Consider the following 21,361-nt stretch of genomic DNA (forward strand, 5'->3'; position numbering starts at 1 on the left):
CTACAGTGGCAGTTCGGATTCTACCCATTGCACTGTGAGAGTAGGGAAAGAGCCAGGAAGCTTGCGCGCCTGCCCCTTTCCTCTCCAGTTGCGCGGAGACTTAGGGGGCATGGAGTAAAGCCCACAGCCCCCGCCCCGCTCCAAGCACTGCACCGCTCCCCGCAAGTGCAGATTTGGGAGGGAGGGGCGCTAGGACCCGGGGACGCGGCGTCCACCCGGCCCAGGCGCTCGGGGCGCGTGGAGTAAGCTGCACCGCCCCGTCCCGTCTCGCCCGAGCAGGTGGGGGGCGCAGCGACAAGGGGGAGAGGGAGGAGGGAGGCGGGGGCAAAGACAACTGCGGCGACACCTGGGGTGGTGAAGCGCGCCTCTGCCCGGGGCCCCAGGCGGGGCCGCCCTGAGGGCCGCGCGTGTCCCTGGTCGCAGCCCCGCCCGGCGCCGTCCAATGAGAGCCCGCGGCCAGAGGGGTTGTTCGCACCGCCCGGCCCCGCAGCCCCACTCGGCGAACACCGCACTCTGGATAGAGCGCACTGTAAGCCGTGGCCAGCTCGCTGCCTACAGCACCAGACAGCACGCCCCAAGACAGACCTTGGCGCGACACGCAAATCCACGGAGGTCCAGGTCAAGCTGCTCACCCCGGACACTCTCCTCCGCCTGGTGGGCACAGCGTCTCTGACCACTACACTCCGCGGCCCTAGGCCACTGAACGCCGGATAACTGGCGCCCATTAGGGCGCCCCGCTGTCAGTGCGGTCCATGGGCCCCTGCGGGGGGGAGGTTGGAGCAGCTTGAGGGTCACCCCCGCTGGGGTCCCGTCCCCGCACCCCTATCTCCGCTCTGTGCCCCACCCAGGGACGCTCAAGGGGAGAGCCTTTGGGGAGCTATGCTGAGCCCGGGCAGAACGGAGGAAGCCCCCCAGCTCCTCCGTAGGCGAGCTCCGCTCCCTGTTCCCGCCTTCGCCCCCGCGCACCGATATCCTGTCCGGGCAGCTGCACCCGACGGCCCCGGAGTCCCTGCCCGACTCGGCCTCGCCTGTCTGCTGCTGCTGTTGCTTACGCTGCCGCCCCGCATAGATGCGTCCTGGTGGTGAGTGTCGGTAGAGAGGGATGTGGGACCAGGTGGGGCGGGGACCACAAGAGGAGAGAGGAGGGAAGACTGCTCTCTCCTCACGCGCAGGCTGGCCCCCTGGGAACCGACCGCACTTGGCTTGCCTGGTTCCAAAACCTTATCTCGAGGAGCCAGGTCCAAGAGGAGCGAATTTCGGGTGGCTCAGTTTCTCTAGTATCCCAGGGGCTTTTGCCAGGGGCAGATCGAACCCCTCGGTTTTCTCTTCAGCCTGGGAACCGAAGTCCCAAGTTGCCAGTTTCACCCAGAGACCTCAGAGAAAGGGGAAAGCTGGGTAACTCAGCATCCCCTTCTCAGCATCTGCCCCACTTTATAAAAGAAACCTCCCGAGTGAAGCAACCACTCTCAAAATCAATTTGGTGAGTGAGGAAAAATGAAAATGAATCAGAATGATGTGGTGAAAGATTGTTTTCCCTAAATCACTTTGGTTTGCACAATCCGGGTATTTGACTCAGTCCTCTCAGCAAGGATAGTTGTTGAAATTATCCCATCTATTTCCCTCCTTCTTTTACTGTCTTCCCCCTCGACCCTCCTTTACTTCTTGAGGGCAGAGATCTGTGTCTCACCCCTGGGAAAGCTATCTCGTCCAAATCTTCCGTCTCCATTTTCCTATCTCTCTTCTTGCCAATGTCCATCTCTCTCCTCTCTCCCTCCTTTCATGAAGGGCACAATCCCTTTTAAAAGCAGTTAAATGTCCATTTTTCCACATACTTCTCCCTCCAGCACACACACACACATCTCTCCTCACAGGGAGAAAAGCTGTTCTCTGCCCTGCTCCCAGTCAAAGATCCCTTCAGCTGCTCTGTCTTCACCCCCCCCCCCCAACTCTCATCGGAATAGAAGCCAAATTGCACTCTACACAGGAATAGCACCTTTACCCATACCCACTTCCCTTTCCTCCCAGCATACCCCTCTTTTTCTTACCATACTCTCCCCTGTGGCTTTCCCCCTTGTCTGAGTCTTGGCTGGAAGAGTTGGGATGGGGGTTGGAGTAGCAGGCTGAGGGGCCATGGAGTTCTGCTACAGATTCCTATCATTTCAAGATGCTCAACCCCCCAAATCCACCCACCCACCCCCCTTTTTCCTGTTTCAGAAAAATATCTCTTGGATCTTTTTATCTCTGTGTGTTGGAAAAGGAGGAGGTTCTGGATGGGGGGAACCATATTGCATTAGTATCTTACATCAGGCTTGAAACATTCCTTTGCAAAAGGGAAGATGGAAATGGGGGGGTAGCATAGAGTAAAGCTTTTGAAAATTTAGATTTTGATCAAAAGGGACCTCCAGAAGGCCCTAGGCTATCTATAGACTCAGATCAGAGATGCCTTGCTCAACTCAGTTCTCCCCTACATGCAACCTTTCTCAAAAATAGGGGAGAGCACTGATGCTCCCAGTCTCGTTTATATTTCTGAGGACCCCCATCTGGCTCCTGCCAGTATGGAACATTACCTTAGAAGGCACAGCCTGAAAGTTTGAATAAGGAGGGGTCATAACTTAAATGGTTCTCAGTTGTGCTGGTGTTTTTTTTTCCAAAATATAGACCTTGATGAGGTCCATGTTGGTTTCCTCATTGGGACCCTATCTTAGAAACTTATATCTATTCGCACCCTTTTCCCTTCCTTCTTCCTCTTCTTACACGTGGTTCACATGAAAGGATTTCTGAAGAATCCTGGGTGGGGAAAGCCATGCTCAAGAATCAGGAGAGATGCAGAGGGGGCAACAGCTGCCCCAGTGAAAAGGAAAAAGGAGCCAGGGGTTGGGGCTGGGGGCGATATTACCAAGGAGGATTGGCTTTTCTGACCTTTCTGTCCACCTTTTTTTGTTCTGACTGCAGAGACTGGGGTGCTGTCCGTAACAGCTAGGGTGGCTATTTACTTTTTTCAAAGCAAATCTACAAGAGTCCTGGCTCTAATTACTTTCTCTTTCAAAAAGCACAAAAAATGATAGCTTCACCCACAAGCCATTAGGGAAGCACCTGATTTTCACTAGGAGACCACACTTTGTAATCATTTTCCCATAGCACCAGAGACCTCTTCTTCTAGGGTAGAAAGAAGGGAAAAGATCTCTGTGTAGGGTATCCCTTTTTATGACTTGGACAGGAAGTAGAGAAGGGGGACATAAACCCCCAGCAGGTGCAGTCTGCTATCATGAGTTTTCCTAGGATAATGGGATAGAAAGGAGGAAGAGGTAAGGAAGCCATGGAAAGGCTAGATCAAGAAAGGGTGAGAAAAAGAAGATAAAGATGGGAGGGGGGATCATATACTGTCCTGAAGACACACATGCACACACATTCATATACATCTTGTATGCAGAGTCTAGTATTAGGGGCCACAAAAAGATTCTGAGAAAGGAGAAAGAGGGTAGAAGGTTTGTCTTCAGGGGTATAGGATGTCTCATTTACAAAGAGAAGATTTTCTGGATGATGGAAACAGAATCAGAAAGGGGGTATTTGATACAGGATGGGATTTGTCTAGACTTCCTGAAAGAGGTGTGATGGGTCAGGTTTTAAAGGACAGGAACATGAGTCCTAATCCATGGAAATCAGAAGGCAGGATCAGGAGGTGGAACATCTTTAAAGGTCTAGAGATTAGGAAGATAGGGGTGGAAAGGAGACAAGGGGAAGGAATGGTTAGCAACCATAATACTTAGAAGAAAACCTAAATGCTGGGGCAGTGGTGTGGCCTGGGAGAGTTCAGAGCTACTGAATCACTAATTTCTTTATGGAAAGGATAGAGGAGAATGGGAATAGCTATTTCCCACCTCACTAAGGATAGACAAAGCAAGAAGGACCAGCATGTCTGTATTAAAAGGGATTAAGGCGAGAGAACAGAAAGAACTTTCCTGAAATAAATTGCCCCCATTACAACCAAAGTTCCTCATGCTGAGAAGCTGCATTATGTCTCCTAGCTTGGATGCCCCCAAATTCTAGTTGCTCGGTCAATATTCCAGACCTTAAACTTAGGGGAATGAAGTGGTATTGGGAAAGGAACTAGCCTCAACTCTGACTGTCTCATGTCTCTCCTCTCCAAACAAAGCATCTCAGTGGTGGGTGTAACTTTGGGTCTGTGCGTCAAGCAGTCCCTCCCAGGCTAGGCCTAGGGAGTTTATTTTGTTTGTTCCTGGAAGCCTTTGCCCTGATGGACAGAACCAGGGATGCTGATTCCATGGGATTTGTTAGCAGCCGGCCCTCTCTGTATTTCCCTCCCTGGGGGACAGATGGGTCCCATCAGCCTAGCCGGCCACACTCACCAGAAGGCATCTGGCTTTGGCTCTGTTTGTTTGATTTGGTTTTACCAGTGGTGATCCCAACTCTGGGGTGGAGATCCCATGGTGGGAACGATTGGGCCTGAGGTGGAGGAGGGGGAAGGAAGGGGATAGAGTACACAGGGCTCCCCCCCAAACTCTGGTGCTGCTCCCAAACCACAGTCTCATTCACAGCCCCAGCTTCCCTGGCAGCCTGGGATGTCTGTAACAACGCCTGATTCCCACCTGCTCTGGATAGAGCAGAGATAAGATGCACGTCATTTTTCACTTACAAAGGAGGAGAGAGGGTCTTCCTCCAAGTGATGGAAGGCTCTCTGAGGTAGCTGTGCTTGGGGAACAAGAGAAGCAAGGAACCCCAGACCCCAGGCGTCTGGGCAGGGCCGATGGGCAGAAGGAAGCAGGGCAGCGTTGTGTGGTGGGACATCGTCCCTGGGAGTGTGTAGAGTTGAATGTATTTGGGTATAGGAGGAGCAGAGCCTTTGGAAAGCCTCTACCTAAGGGAAGTCACCTTCCTGTCTCTCCGTCTTATTCTCTGGCCACGTTCACCAGCCTGGCCAAGCCTCAGGCATGTCATAGCTGGTAGAGTGCTGAGCCGATGAGAATCAAGACTGGAATCTGGGGTGTGGGGAACCACTTGGTCCCTTTGAAGCTAAATCTCTGCCTGTACAGCAATCCCAGGGCAGGGTGCCCTTTGCCTTGGCCTGGGAAGAAAAGGACGGAGACTTTAAAAAGTTCCTTTACCACAATAAGGGGGAGGAATCTCCCTGTTCAGGAAGTGGAGATCCTATGGTTGGAATGATTGGAGGGGAAGTAGGGCAGGAGGACACAAGGCCATCCCGGGCAGTAGGGTTGATATTTGGATGGTCTCCTGAAGACAAGGGAAGGAAGGAAGGAAGGAAGAAAAAGTCCTTTTTCATCAGCTGGGAGCTTGGACGCAGCATTGTGGGTCCATCCAGAACCAGAAACGTCACTCAGCAGTATTTGGTGAACCTTGTCCCCTGGACTGCCACATGAACACTGTTTCCCCTCTCCTCTCTGTGGTTGCCTTCTGCCTTTCAGCACAGATGGAGATCGAGAGGGGCCTGGGATTCAGGGAAGGCCCCCATGGGTTCACGGATGGAGAGGGGGGGCCACTGTAAGATCATTTCACAGAGGAAGAAAGAGACTAGGATGTTAGTTGACCACTTCCCAAATGCAGGTTCTTCGTAGGCTGGAGAATCATCCTAGACTTTTATTTTCATGATATTTTTCTCCAAAATCATTAGCATTTATTAAATAAAACTCCTGTCGATGTGTGTGACCTGCCCCGTGGCTTTAGTCTGTGTGCTAGACTGAAGCCTTTGGCTGGGTGACAAAAGACGAGACTACTCGTTTATTGTCTGATGGGAATTCAGCTCTTGGTTTCCATCCAGGCAGCATTGTGCCTTGATTCTGCAAACCACGTTATAGATCCTCTCCTCGAAGGAGCTTGGTGGTGCAGTGGCGAAAATGCTGGATTAGAGACAGGAAGACCCATGTTCAAATTCTGTTTCAGACACTGGCTTAGCTGTGTAACCCAGGGTTGTGGGAATAATAATCATTATTATTCCTCAGTTTCCTGGTCTACAAGATGGGGAGAATAATGAGTCCCCTCCCTCACTAGGCTGTCATAAGGATCAAATGAAATAACATACACCAAATGCATCACAGACTTTAAAGTTCTGTAGAACTTTAAACTATTTAATTTATTATAAATATATATATATATAATATAATATGATATAAAATATTTAATTTAAAATGCTAGCTATTTATTATTATTGATTATTATTATTGTCACCACTACCATCAGTGGTGGGAATAGGGGCAGGACTTGAGTGGGAAGGGAGAATACATCCCCTCTAAAGCTAGGGAACTGGGGGTAGCTGGGTGGCTCAGTGGATTGAGAGCTAGGCCCAGAGATAGGAGGTCCTAGGTTCAAATCTAGCCTCAGATACTTCCCAGCTGGGTGACCCTGGGCAAGTCACTTGACCCCCATTGCCTAGCCCTTACCACTCTTCTGCCTTGGAATCAATACACAGTATTGATTCTAAGGAGGAAGGTAAGGGTTCAAAAAAAAGTTAGATAAAAGAGAAAAGGTTAGGGGGAGCTAGCTGACTCAGTGGACAGAGAGCCAGGAAGACCTGGGTTCCAATTTGACCTCAGACACTTCTCAGCTGTGTGACCCTGCGCAAGTCACTCAACCCCCATTGCTCAGCTCTTCTGCCTTGGAACCAATACACAGTATTGATTTTAGATGGAAGGTGAGGTTTAAAAAAAAATAAAACTAATCCCTCAGCCCCCAAAACTCAGTGCCAAGAATCTGGAGCTGACCCACTCAGGGCCCTCCCAGCCATGCTGTGCCCTCCACTCCCTGCAGGTATATCGGGGCGCTGGGGGCCCGGGTGATCTGCGACAACATCCCCGGGCTGGTGAGCCGGCAGCGCCAGTTGTGCCAGCGCTACCCCGACATCATGCGTTCCCTGGGCGAGGGGGCCCGAGACTGGATCCGCGAGTGCCAGCACCAGTTCCGTCATCACCGCTGGAACTGCACCACTCTGGACCGGGACCACACCGTCTTTGGCCGGGTGATGCTCAGAAGTAGGGCGCCCTTTCTTTTTTTACTCTTTCTTCTTCTCCTCTCATCCTGCCCTTCTCTCTGCAGTCGGGGGCGTGGGGGGTGGCAAAGCTTATTCTCCCCGCTTTGTGTCCCCACTGGGAACGTGGAAAGCGAGCGTGGATCACAGGCGAAGAGCCGAAAGCAACTTTGAAGGTCACGTGTGTGTATAGGCATGCAGCCGTTCGTAAATTTCTTTGAAATAGTCATTGGAACACTAAACATTTGACTAAATTTGGTTTATTACTTATTCTATCAAATTAAAATTTTAATTAAATATGAAATATAATTGAGAGATTTAAACTCGATGTCGGTGTTAGGGGGGATGATGATGATGATGATGACGACGACGATATCACACTATGAATCCGGCTGAGGAAGGACCCTCGGGTCTGGCATTTCTTCCCTTTGGCCATGAGCCCTCTTCTCCCTCTCCTGGACAACAGACCCTCTAGACATGCCAGGGGCTGTTGAAAGAAGGACTGAGTATTCCCCTGGACACAGGCTACCTTGACCTCCCCAGCTCTGGGCCAAGTTAGAGGGAGGAACATTGGGGGGCAGCAGAATGCTTCCTGCTTCCTTATTGGCCCTTGGAATCCCCCGTCCATGTCGGGGTTAGGGATGGGGGGGGGGGGTCCTGCCCTTGCCCAGCCCTGGCAGTAATGGGAACAAGGGCTAAACAGAAAGGGGATATGTAAATATTTGGAGAACTGTCCTGGCCCTGCTCAGCGGGGAAAACTAGGCTGGGCTAAAGCAGACTACGAGCCAGGAGAAAGGCTGAGAATGGGAAGGGAAAAGGAAAGATCAGTCAGTCCTTGGGTTCCAAGAGTCGGTAAAAGTTAGATAAAAGAGGGGGCAGGTGGGTGGCTCAGTGGATTGAGAGCCAGGCCTAGAGATGGGAGGTCCTGGGTTCAAATCTGGCCTCAGACACTTCCCAGCTGTGTGACCCTGGACAAGTCACTTGACCCCCATTGCCTAGCCCTTACTATTCACTCTTCTGCCTTGGAACCAATACATAGTATACATAGTATTGTATATGTATACAATAGTATACATAGTATTGATTCCAAGACGGAAAGTAAGGGTTCAAAAAAAAAGTTAGATAAAAGAGAAAAGGTTAGGGGGAGCTAGCTGACTCAGTGGACAGAGAGCCAGGAAGTCCTGGGTTCAAATTTGCCCTCTGACACTTCCTAGCTGTATGACTCTGGGCAAGTCACTTAACCCCCATTGCCTAGCCTTCACCACTCTTCTGCCTTGGAACCAATACACAGCATTGATTCTAAAATGGAAGGTAAGGGGTTTTTTTAAAGGGGAAGAGGGAGCGTGTCAGTCTCTCTCGTCTGATATCTTCCTCTTTCCAAGTCTGACTATGGCCTGGGTGCTGACGAGACAGGGACCTGGGGAAATCTCAAGTTTGCAGACCAGGGCTCAGCCAAAGAGGGCTGTCTAGCACTGGAGAAGGAGCCGGGGGAGGAGAGGTGTCTGATTCATCTAAAAATAATTCAGAGCCAAGTGTGATATGCTGACAAGAACACCGTTACAAGAAAAGTGAAGTTAGAAGAGCTGGGAGGAGACCTCAGGCCCTCTTTCCATTCTACCCCTCCCCTCCTTCCTAGTTAGGGAACCCTGGGCGACCCCCTTCCTTTCTTCCTCTGGTTCTGATTTCTTATCTGTAAAATGGGTGCTCTCTCGGGGGTCCTCAGCACCTCAAGGGCTTACAGTCCCATGATGTAGTATTTTAAAGTTTACAAAGCATCTCTGCAGTAACCCTGGGAGGTAGAGGAACGGCATCATCCCCATTTTATAGATATATATGGAGATTTACACATATATGGAGATATGTTGTTATAGATATATATAGAGATAAAATATATTTAATGGCTATATGGATAGATATTCTGTAGATATATGGAGATATATTTTGTAGCCCTATGGAGATATATATTATAGATATATAGATATATATTTTATGGAGATATATTTGTTATGATATGTGGAGATGATATATAGAGATCTATAGATACATATTTTATAGCTATAAATGGAGATCTATAGATATCTTTTCTAGATCTATATGGAGATATGTTTTATAAATATATTTTATCCATATGGAGATACATATTTTTAAGATATATAGATATATATAGAAATATATGGAGATTTTTATAGATATATATGGAGATATAGATGTATATTTTATAGATATATAGAGATATGTATTTTATAGATATAATATATATGGTTTATTATATTATGTTTTATAGATATATATGGAGATATTTTTATAGATGTATATGGAGATATAGATATATATTATATAGAGAGATTTTCTAGATACATGGAGATATTTTATGGCATGATATATGGAGATATATAGATACATATTTTATAGATATATATGGAGATATTTTTATAGATGTATATGGAGATATAGATATATATTATATAGAGAGATTTTCTAGATACATGGAGATATTTTATGATATGATATATGGAGATATATAGATACATATTTTATAGATACATATGGAAATATATTTTATAGATATATGGACATATATTCTATACATATGTGTTTTATAGATATATAGATATATTTTATAGACATATGGAGATATATATTTTCTAGATACATAGAGAGAGAGAGAGAGAGAGAGAGAGAGAGAGAGAGAGAGAGAGAGAGAGAAAGAGAGAGAGAGACATATTTTATATATATATGGAGAAACAAGTCTAGGAAAGTTAAATGATTTACTGATAATTACAAAACTAGTAAGGAGCAGAGCCTGGATTTGAACCAACATTTTCTGATACCAAATCCAGAGCTAATCTATTAGCTGCTTGGGCTGAGGGCCAGCAAAGAGTTAGCACCAAATTTAGGGCTGGACAGACATGGCTAGAGAGGGGCCAGAAGGGGATGCTGAGCAGGGGGCCTCCTGGAAGGGGGGGAGTGGGATGGGTTCCTAGGAGGAGCGTCCTGACCCTTTCCTCTGACCTCCCTCCTTTCACGCCCCACTCCAGGCAGCCGGGAGGCGGCTTTCGTGTATGCCATCTCCTCGGCAGGTGTGGTCCATGCCATCACTCGGGCCTGCAGCCAGGGAGAGCTGAGTGTGTGCAGCTGCGATCCTTACACACGTGGTCGGGACCGAGACCAGCGTGGAGACTTTGACTGGGGTGGTTGTAGTGACAACATCCACTATGGGGTCCGCTTTGCCAAGGCCTTCGTGGATGCCAAGGAGAAGAGGCTCAAGGATGCCCGGGCCCTCATGAATTTGCACAACAATCGGTGTGGCCGCACGGTCAGTCTATACATGTGTGTCTGAGTGTGTCTGTCCAGGGTCCTGCTGAGGGTGCGAATGCCAAGACTTTGGGCAGAATTCAAAAGTGGAGGGGATGTGAGATTCTGAAATCATTGTCCCAAAGCGCAGAACTTTGGCCTGGGATATTAAGTGCGAAAGGTTTGACTCTCTGGAAGGGACGGTATCAGATTGAGGAGAGAGAAAGAGAAAAATGTCCTAAGATTTATAGCATTTGGAAAGGAAAACCTTAGCGGTTGAGCAAAGCAGTTTTTAAAGTGACTTTTATGTGGTTCACCTTGGGGGAGAGTGTTATCGGGGTACAGAGGAAATAGCAGAAACTTCTAAGCTCCGGGAGGGAAAGGACGATGCCTTGTATAAAAGAGTACCTTATATAAATTAATAAATATATAATATGTTATATATGATAAATATATAGAAAATAAGTACAAAAAGTATAAATTACTAAATTCTAGGGATGGTGTTGTACACAGAGTAGAAATTCTGCAAATGTTCTTTGATGACTAATTATTGAATGAAGACAAACCAAGTTTCCCTATTTGTTAACCATCTATTGTGTGAGAGGCAATGAGAGCTAGACCTGGAGAAAAGAGGTCCTGGGCTCAATACCAGCCTCAGATACGGCCTCCCTGGGTGACCCTGGGCAAGTCATTTAACCCCCACTGCCTAGCCCTTATCATTCTTCGGTCTTGGCACCAATACCAAGTATGGATTCTAAGATGAAAGGTGAGGGTTTAAAAAAACAAAACCTACTGAGTACCAGGCGCTATCCTGGGTGCTATGGAAAAAAAGAGTTCTTGCCTTCAAGAAGTTTATGTTCTAATAGAAATAATTGGAGAAATGCAAATAAAATTTGTAGGTGCTTTAAAAAAAATGTAATAGCAAATGTGATCCCTGGGGCTTTCTAGTTGAGGTAAGACAAACGCACAGGAAACAGTTAAGGGAACAATCCCAGATAGTATGATAGTTTAGAATGAAGTTCTGATTCATCTGACAGAGATTATAGGATCATAGATTCAGATCTGGAAGGAAAACTGGAGATCATCTAGCTCATTAGAAGAGAAAACTGAAGCCTGGAATAGTTCAGTGACTTGTTTCAGCTCAAACAAAATGGTAACTGGGATGAGATTTGAACCCATGTCCTCTGATTCCAAATCCAGCACTTCCCACTGCACCAGGAGACAGATGCCAAAGGAGTTCAAAGGAGAAGGAAATCTATGGGTTGAAGTTATTGGAAAAACTTTTCTGGAAGCTTTAAAGGATATATAGGGTTTTGATCTAGTGGGCTGAAAATGGACTATTTCACCTTTTACTCTAGGGCTTAGTACAAGTAGGCTCTTAATGTTTGTTGATTACTTGGATGGAGGTGACCTCTAGACTCCCTGTGTCCCAATTCTTTCTCTCTCCTTCCCTTTCCCACCCTACCCTCATCCTTCTGTCTCTTGTCTGTCTCACTGTCTGTTTTTCTTTCTTTCTTCCTCCTCTTCTCTTTTTCCTGTGTCTCTTTCTGTTTCTCTTCCTCCTCTTCTCTCTCTCTCTGCCTGTTTTCTTTCTTTCTTCCTCCTCTTCTCTCTCTGTCTATTTTCTTTCTATCTTTCTTCCTCCTCTCTTTTGCCTCTGTCTCCTTTTCTGTTTTTCTTCCTCCTCTTCTCTTTCTGCCTGTTTTTCTTTCTATCTTCTGCTTCTCTCTCTCTTGCCTCTGTCTCTTGTTCTGTTTCTCTTCCTCCTCTTCTTTCTCTGTCTGTTTTTCTATCTTTCTTCCTCCTTTTCTATCTCTCCCCCCTTCCCTCTCCCCGTGTCTGTTTTTTTTTCTATCTGTGACTCTGTCTTTCCTCTTTTCTTTCTTTCTCCTTCTCTTCCTCTCCTTCCCCCCATCCCCTATTTGTCCATCCTACAGGTGATACAGTGAACCCTGATCCCTTCCCTCTTCCTTCTCCCTTCCCACTCAGGCTGTACGTCGATTCCTAAAGCTGGAATGTAAGTGCCATGGAGTAAGTGGCTCCTGCACCCTTCGCACCTGCTGGCATGCACTCTCCGACTTCCGCCGGACTGGTGACTACCTTCGGAGGCGCTATGATGGAGCTGTGCAGGTGACTGCCACTCAGGATGGCGCCAACTTTACTGCTGCCCGTCAAGGCTATCGCCATGCCACTCGGGCCGACCTTGTCTATTTTGACAACTCCCCAGACTACTGTGTTCTGGACAAGGCTGCTGGTGAGTAACATGGAGCCAGATGTGAAGGGAGAATAGGAAAGAAGAAGGAACAGTTTCCCATTCCTGAACTGGGGAATCTAAACAGTCCATTTTTTGGAACTCCAGAGGGACTTGAAGGATTCACCAGTTTATCACCAAACCTAAGAATTATTTAGGGAAGGTGGCACCATAGGTGAAAGCCAACCTCCTGCATTAATAAGTATTAAATACCTACAATGGCACCCAAGATTCTGTACTAGGTGCCATGGAAGATGCAAAAAATATATATATTTCTGAGTTCAGCTAGGGAGAATAGATAGAAAGACATGCAAAGTTAAATAACTATAGAAGATATCATAGCCAAAGAGCTTCTTGGCTTGGTCTTCAGTTCCTCTGCAATAAGTCCTAAACTTCCTTCCTATCACAGAATGTTAAATCTAGAACTAAAATGGACTTTAGAGGCCATCTGGTCCCACTCCATTATTTTACAAATAAAATCATGGAGGTTAAGTAACTTGCCCAAAGGCACACAACTAGGAAGCATCCAGAACTAGTATTCTTTTCACTATCCTATAATATCTTCAAATACAATTTAAGTGCTATAAAAATTCAGCTCATTTGGGGCCCAAATGGTCATGGTCCTGAAGGAGGTGAGAGTTAAATTGGATGTTGGGGCAGCTAGGTGGTTTAATGGATAGAGAGCCAGGTCTGGAGACCGGAGGTCCTGGGTTCAAATTTGACCTCTAACACTACTTAGCTATGTGAACCTGGGCAAGTCATTTAACCCCCATTGCCTAGCCTTTACCACTCTTCTGCCTTGGAATTGATATTTAGTAAGAGGACAGAAGGTAAGAGGAAGAAGAAGGAGGAGGAGGAGGAGGAGGAAGAGGAGGAGGAGGAAGAGGAGGAGGAGGAGGAGGAGGAGGAAGAAGAAGAAGTTGACCCTTAAAGGATTTGAATTAGAAGAGGAATTAGAAAATTAGAATTAGAAAATTAGGAATTAGAAAAGCAAAAAAAAAATGCACATATTTCTCATACAATGGTTTGACTGGAATGGAAACTTCCTGGGCAGAACAGGGAGAGATCATCTGAAAGCTACTAGTTCGGACCATATTGCAGAGGGCCCTGAATAGTAATCCTCTAAGGGCTTTACATCTTAGATTAAAAAAAAAAAAACCAACCCAATGAGAACACACTGAAGGTTTAATAATGGGAAAAGAGGAATCCAGGGAGATGATATCCATCCAAGCCAGGCATCTCCTCTTTCTAATGCCCTTTGGGCAGCTGGGGATGGGCAGAGAAAAACTGCTATCCATCTGCAACAGTTCTAGGGTTAATTCGATGCCTTTAGGAATTAAGGTCAGCTAGCAGGTAGGACTTTTAGACTGTTGGAATGTTGCTAGAATTGTCCCCTTGTGGGATTGTGGAGGGCTATTGCCCCAGAGATGTTTCTTTTAAGAAAAGAAGAAGCAACAATCTCTCCATGCAGCAGTGGGGAACTACCATGATCTGGAGAACCTGAGACCCCTTTTAAGATGCTGGCTCAGTTTCAGTCATCGTAAATCTGGGACGACACAGCATCTCACCATCCACACTCTCCCTGTCCTGGCTGTTGCCACCAGCATCTTTTCTGCCCTGGTTTGAGTAGGAGAGGGGTGAGGTGAAGGTGAAGAAGGCTGCTAGCTGCCTGCCTCTGTTTGTTTTTGCCCATTACTGTCGTTCTTGGAGAGTGAAATGGTTTGGAGCAAAACTAGGCATAGAAACAGGGTGGAGCCTCGCCCAAGAGACAGAGAGGGCAGTGTTTGTCCTTTGCAGGGTGCCCGAAAGGGGGTTCCCAGGGAAGGATGGGGTGGGGAAACTCTTCTGAATTTCCTGCTCGAGAGAGCCCTCTGGTTTTGGACTTTATGTGCAGAGCATCGTCCTGAATGCTAGGTTATGGTCTAGAGGCAGGAGGATGAACATTTTGGGCTGTTGAGTTCTTTTTCTGGTCTTAGTGAACAAGTTGTAACCATGCCTAAAAATCACACTATATAAGGCAGGTTACAGATTATTGCATTCATTATTTCGAGGCCAAGGCAATCCCCTGTTTCCTAGGGTGATTGTTTCTTTAGATGTCAGTAGCAAAGCTTGAATCTTTCTAATGCAAGATCTATTTTTTTTTCTAAAAACCCTTATGTTCCATCTTGGAATCAATACTATTTATTAGTTTCAAGGTAGGAGAGTGGTAAGGGCTAGGCAATGGGGGCTAAATGACTTGCCCAGAGTCACACAGCTGGGAAGTATCTGAGGCCGGATTTGAACCCAAGACCTCCCGTCTCTAGGTCTGGCTCTCCATCCACTGAGCTACCCAGCTGCCCCCGCAAGATCTATTTTGTAATGCCCCAAAGTGGATCTGAATAACTTTCTCACAGGACAGTCAACCACCCATGTAAAGAACCAGATTGTAAGGGCTAAGGGGAATAATTAAAATGTAGTAGACTTTGTTCTATGTATTTATCCAAGATTTAAAAAAAATTTCCTAGGGAATTGTGATAATGGGTTTTTGAAAGTGCAGTGAAGGCAAATGTGGGCTAGATGGGGTGCAGGTCATAGACAAACAATGATGGAGAATGTAACAGGGTAAAACCTCAGAGCCAGATGTTTCCCCAGTAGTACAGTTTTAATATGGAGGAAGAAAATGTGGATGGAGGGAGAAGGAATAATTCCGAGTCCTTTTGATCCATCAGATCCAATAGCAAAACCCAAATCTGATGAGGAGGAAAGAGAAAATGTGGGACAACATATATGGGGGTCCCCAGAAATAATTCCAAGTCCTTTTGATCCATCAGACCCAATAGCAAAACCCAAATCTGATGAGGAGGAAAGAGAGAATGTTGGACAACATATATGGTGGTCCCCAGGTTGGCCAATGGTGTAACTTTGGGCAAATCACCCAACTTCATGGGTCTTCGTAGTCCTGATGGCTAACCATAGACCAATTTAGACAATCCCTAAGAATTTCCTATTCTGTAATTCTATGATAGAGCCAGAAATATATACAAAACACCAACTCCATCCTAGGCACCAGGGAAAATGAAAATGAAATAGCCCCTGGAATCCAGCTTTTATCTCATCCACATACACACACACCCTGATAAACAATATAAATATATGTAAAGTAATTTCTAGTAGGGGGAAAGGCACAAGCAGTTTTGGAGGGTTTGGGGAATGCTTTTTTGGAAAAGTGACCCTTGAAGGCGTCAAAGGCTTCCAAGAGCTGAGGTGAGAAATGAGAACAGCTTCCACAAAAGCATGGATACAGGAGACAACGGGGAAGACAAAGCCAGTTACATCTCTCCTGCATACACAGGGGGGATGCACAAAGAGAAGGCACTGTCCCTTCCCTCTGGCATTTCCCATTGCAATGAGTGACCCAAGGGCACCCCTTTCCCTAAAGGTCTGGGCCCTCAGGAGTACATAACACACACATTTGTGTTCTTTGTAAAATGGCTTTATGCAAACTAACAGCAGAGTGTGAAGGGACCTGCGATAAAGGCAAGACTTCCCAGACAAGGGGAGATTTGGTAATATTTCGAATGAGGTTTGATTGGGAAGAGAAAAGTATGGTGGGTAGGAGGCAACTTATTTGTACGAGCAAAAGTAGTATCTTTGGGCTGCAGGCTCCTCATCTGTAAAATGGAGTTGAACTGGGATGATCTGGTCTGTACCAAGACTTGGGAGTGCCCAGGTGCCAGTTTGGGGCAGAGGGAGGAGGCTGAGCTAAAGCCGGAGGTCTCCTCTCACCTTGTCTCCCTTGGCTACACTAAATGAGAAGGGCTGTGATAGCACATGTCTAACCCAGATTGAACTGCTTGTCAGCTCCGGAAGAAGGAAGGGAGACAATTTGGGTCATCTAACTTTGGAAAACTTGTGTGGAAATTTGTTGTTAAGATAAAAAATCCAATTAAAGACAAACAAATCAATAAAGGATAAACAAATGGAGAGGCAGGGACCAGGGAAGAGAACTCCAGGGGGATGAAGCGAGAGCTGACCTGTTTCTTCTCCTCCCCCTGTCCCCAGGGTCCCTGGGCACCGCAGGCCGCGTATGCAGCAAGACGTCTCGAGGGACAGATGGATGTGAGGTCATGTGCTGCGGCCGTGGCTATGACACGACCCGAGTCACTCGTGTCACCCAGTGCGAGTGCAAGTTCCACTGGTGCTGCGCCGTGCGCTGTAAGGAGTGCCGGGACACTGTGGACGTCCACACCTGCAAGGCCCCCAAGAAGGCAGAGTGGCTGGACCAGACCTGAGCACTGGCACGCTTCGCCAGCCCCTCTGTCCCAGACCCTGAGACTCAGTGGCACAAGACCCTCCTCGCATGTACCCCCCAGCACCCCAGACTCCCCGACCCGAAAGACTTGGACTGTCGCCTTTGTCCCAGGGGACCCAGATGTGGGCATCCCACAGGAGGAGCCCCTGGGAATGCAGCATTGAAGAAGAGCCAGGGGCTCTGTGGAGAGACAAGAGTTGCACTAAGAACCTGGCGGAGGTTCGCTTTTCTCTTTCCTTTCCCTGGCTTCCTGGCACTTCCTGGGCACATAGGATTGGTCTGGGGGTGAGGGGAGCTGCCAAGAATGCCCGCCCGGCTTAGGATCAGAGTGAGGGGGTGACGTGTGGACAGTCCACCCATCCCCCTGGCAGTGAGCATTAGACTCCGAGGCTCTGTGCTCATATGTTGTGTACTGCTGCATATGTGGAGAAAGAGAGAGATGTGCACCCATGCCCTCCCCAAATATGTATCTATAAATTTGTATCGGATATTTCTGCCTCATTTGCTCACTTGCTGGGTTTTTAGGGAGTGGGCCACCCTGGTGAAGAGTAGGAGGCCCTTTCCTCCATTGAATCAACCAATACTTAAACTGCTTCACTTGGGTACTTTGCCTTTAATTTTGTTGTTTTGGGGTTGTTGTTTTTTTAATCCTGCTCTTGATGGTAGTTGTGTTTTGGGGATAAGCCTTACACTCCCCTCTGCCCAACCCAGGGCTTCCCTTAGCCAGATCAAAGTCAATATTTCTGTGATTTTTTTTGCAGGGAGAGTTCTTCCTAAGCGTGTGCCCTTTTCTTTTTTTTTAAACCCTTCATATTAGTCTTGGTATCAATTCTAAGACAGGAGGGACAAAGGCTTAAGCAGCAATTGGAGTTGGGTGACTTGCCCAGCATCACCCAGCAAGGAAGCGTCTGAGGTCAGACTGGAACCCAGTTCCTCCCCACTCCAGGCCTGTACCACCGAGTGGCCCTAAATTGTGCCCCTTTCCCAGAGCTGACCTTATCTGTGCCAGAGGGAGAGATTCCTAAGGGAGGTGAAGGATACCCTTACTTCCAGCTCTATTGCCCTGCTTAAGTATAAGGAATTATTATTATTATCAGTGTCATAGGTGCTAGGAAGAGAGAGACCCATTCACAGAATGTGAGTCGGAAGGGAGCATCAGAGGCTACTGGTCCAGGCAGTATCCAAATCTGCTTTATAACATCTCGACAAATGGGGACTTCACGACAGCCTTATTTGCCACTGATTTAAGATTCAACAAGAAAAATCATAAAAGCCAATGGGGTTCCTTCTCCTCCCCCTTACGATAATCGAACGACAAACGATGGAGAAACGCGCGTGTTATTTTGGCTAGGAACACACCGTCCAGCAGCCTCCCAACCCACTTAAATGGCAGGACCTAGCGTGCTACTCTGGACCAAATCCTCCCTTCTTCTAGGATTTTCTAGACTGTCTTCCCTAGCACTGGCAGAAGTTAGGGAGGGCTTGGAGCTTTCCAAGTTAGAGAGAGGCTCATTTCAGATGGCGAGAAAGCATCAACGGTGTCCATCTCTGGCACAAAATATTGATCGGGAAGCAAGACCTCGAGGGAAGATCAGTGGAGGGTTAGGAAGATGGTACTCTGTGGGTGGAGGTTGAGTGAAGTGATTGGTGTGTGTGCAGACCAGGCCTTTCTCTGGCTTTGTCCCAGAGTTGATCCTTGTGCCCCCCACCTGCCCGTCCTACTTCCATCCCATGTCAAGGCTCCCCCGTAGCTTGTAGCCCATATTGCCCAAGAGCCCTCCATCCCTCGAAGACCACTCCATGTTGACGCAAGCTTTCTGAAGAGCCTAGTCTATTTTTATTTTTACAAGGCCTGCAGACAGGCCTTCCTTGCTCTCCCCCCCTTTTCCCACTCTCCCCAAACCCTATTCTGCTTCTTTTCCCTGCCCTAGTCTACACAATTGCCAAGCGGTTCCACTCTCCATGCAAACAGCATGAAGCACTGGGGTGGGAGGGGGAATGAGGGCTGTGGGCCTGGGCCTCAGGGACAGATTTATTTGGATGTTCGGACTAATATTTGTGTAACCTGCCAAGACCCGTGTAGGAGGGTTTGGGGTGGGTTTGGTTTTTTGGGTGGATTTTTTTTTTTGAGAGAGAGTAAAAATGCTTCAGCCTTCCTATCCATTAATACAAAACATGAGCTGGTCAGGACCCTTGTGGCCTGTGGTGAGGGGATTCCTGTGGAGAAACAGGGCTGAGTCAGACCAGGGGAATGTCTTCCTTGCAGAGTGGTGGAGTCGACTCGATAACTGATGAGTGGGATTAGGGAGGAGGGAGTGAGGGGAAGGAGGAAAGGGCTTCTGACAGTTGGAGATGGGGTTGAGAAAGCTCCTGATTTGGGGAAATATTACAGAAAAGTGCTGAGGAGGAGGACTGGGTGAGCCAGAAAGGAGAGCAGGCTAGTAGGATATTTCCTGAAAATGGCAGCCTCCTAGAAAAGGGCTCCACTCGCCTCATTTGGGGATGCTTCCCCAAATGGATGACCTACGAGAGGAGGGCAGTCTCGGACCCCTGGCTCACCTGGGTCCTAACCCAGATGCTGCTTTGCAGAGTCCCTCCAATTTTCCACCCTCATTCTAGAAGAAAGAGGGCCTCCTTTGGCAACTCTTGGCCTTACCCTCTAGATCATCCCCAGCTTCAGAATTCCAGATTGCAAAGCCTTGCTTGGACTTGCCAATGTTCCCATCCTAAATTGAGAGAAGCAAGCTGTTGGGATGGAGGAAATGAGGTGACGAGGGTAGAGAAGCAGGGCCTGTCCCTGCATTGTGAGGGTGAGTGGACCTCGAGCAATCCTTCTCTCTAGTCTGGCCCTGAATTCCCACTAGCTTTAGATAACGCCGCCGGACCATGTTTTATTTTTTTGTGCACCACAACGAAGGCTTTCTTTGCTCCGTCCAGACTGGGCTCCTTCTGCGTCTCGTTCCCTCCCTGCTCATCCTGAACCGTATGCTTCTTTCTCTCTCGGTCCAGCAAAGATGTTCCTCCTCTCACCAAGGGAGCAGAGTCTCCCCGACTCACACACAGAAAAAGTGTCATTTCATCATTGTGTGTGCAGAAAATAACACCGAGTCTCCATCGAGGGCTGGAGGCCATTCAGAACGGAGTTCTACAAGTAAGCCATTGTCTCCCCTGGTAAGGAAGAGAAGGCCCGGGAGACTGCCGTGCCTCAGTTTTATCTTTGGCCAAGGAATAGCGAGCAGAACAGGCAGCTGGCTCTCTTACGGAGGAGAGGGAAGGCGCTTGCTCCACACCTGCTAGAAAGGGCCGGATGCCAAGCAGCCAACCAACCCATGGAACATGTTACCAGCCTGCCCTCCCTTGTCCCAAGAGGAATGCCAAGAAGCCCTTGGTGACGTCAGCCTTCTTTATCAACCATTCCTGACTTGCATCCAGTGCCTCAAGAGCTGTTCCCCATTCTGGTGTTACCTGCTTGTTCCATAGGAGAGACCCTTCCCCTTCTGGCCCTCCAAGGAGACAGAGATGCCTGCCAGGTCTTCATGCCAGCTAAGGGTTCGGGCCCGAACCTTAGAGGAGAATCCATGACTCGATCTCCCTGCCTGGTCCCCCTCCCTGCTTCCTGGAGTTTTTATTTCAGTGTCCCTGCCAGCTGTGAGGAGGGAGCCCCCTGGTAGTCAAGGGGAAGGGGAAGGGGAAGGGGAAGAGGGGGGGGTGGAGTTTGTTCCTCCTCCAGTTCTGTGGCCAAATTACAGCAGTGGAGAACAATGCCGCGCATTCCTGGGCAGGTCGGTGGGACCCTGGGCTCTTGGGCCTCGTGGAGAGAGGTGCCAGACACAGAGAGCTCCGTAAGCAATCCTGCAGAGCCGCCCCCTGGGTGCAGAAATGAAATACGGGAGAGCTTCACATTACGCCGAGACCTGCGGCTCCCACCTGGTTATTGATGGCTCCAGGGGCGGCCTCTGCCCCCATCCTGCTGCTGCACCGAGGGCCGGGCATCCCTGAAGCAATCCCAGGAGACTGCGAAGGGACGAAGAGGAAAGGGTGCTGCCCCCTTCCCGAGACTCCTTGCCCTCCCACCTTCCCACCTGCACCCAGACGTGCCCAAGGCACGCATGCACACGCACTCACACTCACACACACACTCCACCTTGGGATGGAGATAGGATGCAGAAACAAAAGAGAAAGGCCGTTCCCCTTCACTCCAACCCCATCCAAGCAGCCGCACCAACAACAGAGCCCCAGCCCCGGCCAAGAGATGACTTGGATCTTTAAAATGTTACATTATCAAGATGCAGGCGGTTATTTTTAGTTGAGGGTGACGAGTGCATTCCAGCTGGGGATTGTGTGTGTGTTTTGGGGAGGAGGAGAGGTGGGTGGTGGAGGAGGAATGAGGGGAGGAAATGGGAAGGTGGGGGGGGGAGTGGGGAGCCGTGGAGAATTGCCACCCAAGGAGCCGGAGCGGCAGAGGCCCAACTGCATCTCATCGCTGGCGCGTGCTGGGAGACAAGTGTGACGCGTGCCCCGGACGGGG

At 48.3% G+C, this 21,361-nt stretch overlaps 1 protein-coding gene across 1 annotated transcript; it reads left to right on the forward strand.

Moving 5' to 3' along the window:
* The first annotated feature begins 879 nt into the window (after positions 1–879).
* WNT2B (Wnt family member 2B) lies at positions 880–17,321 on the forward strand. Its single transcript, XM_001381979.4, has 5 exons — positions 880–1,082; positions 6,781–7,001; positions 10,036–10,313; positions 12,281–12,545; positions 16,584–17,321. Exons 1-5 carry the CDS (start codon positions 880–882, stop codon positions 16,811–16,813), a joined length of 1,197 nt encoding a protein of 398 aa, XP_001382016.2. The 3' UTR covers positions 16,814–17,321.
* Positions 17,322–21,361: the final 4,040 nt, after the last annotated feature.

The sequence above is a fragment of the Monodelphis domestica genome, chromosome 2 (genome assembly GCF_027887165.1).
Source record: "Monodelphis domestica isolate mMonDom1 chromosome 2, mMonDom1.pri, whole genome shotgun sequence".
Taxonomy (NCBI): domain Eukaryota; kingdom Metazoa; phylum Chordata; class Mammalia; order Didelphimorphia; family Didelphidae; genus Monodelphis; species Monodelphis domestica.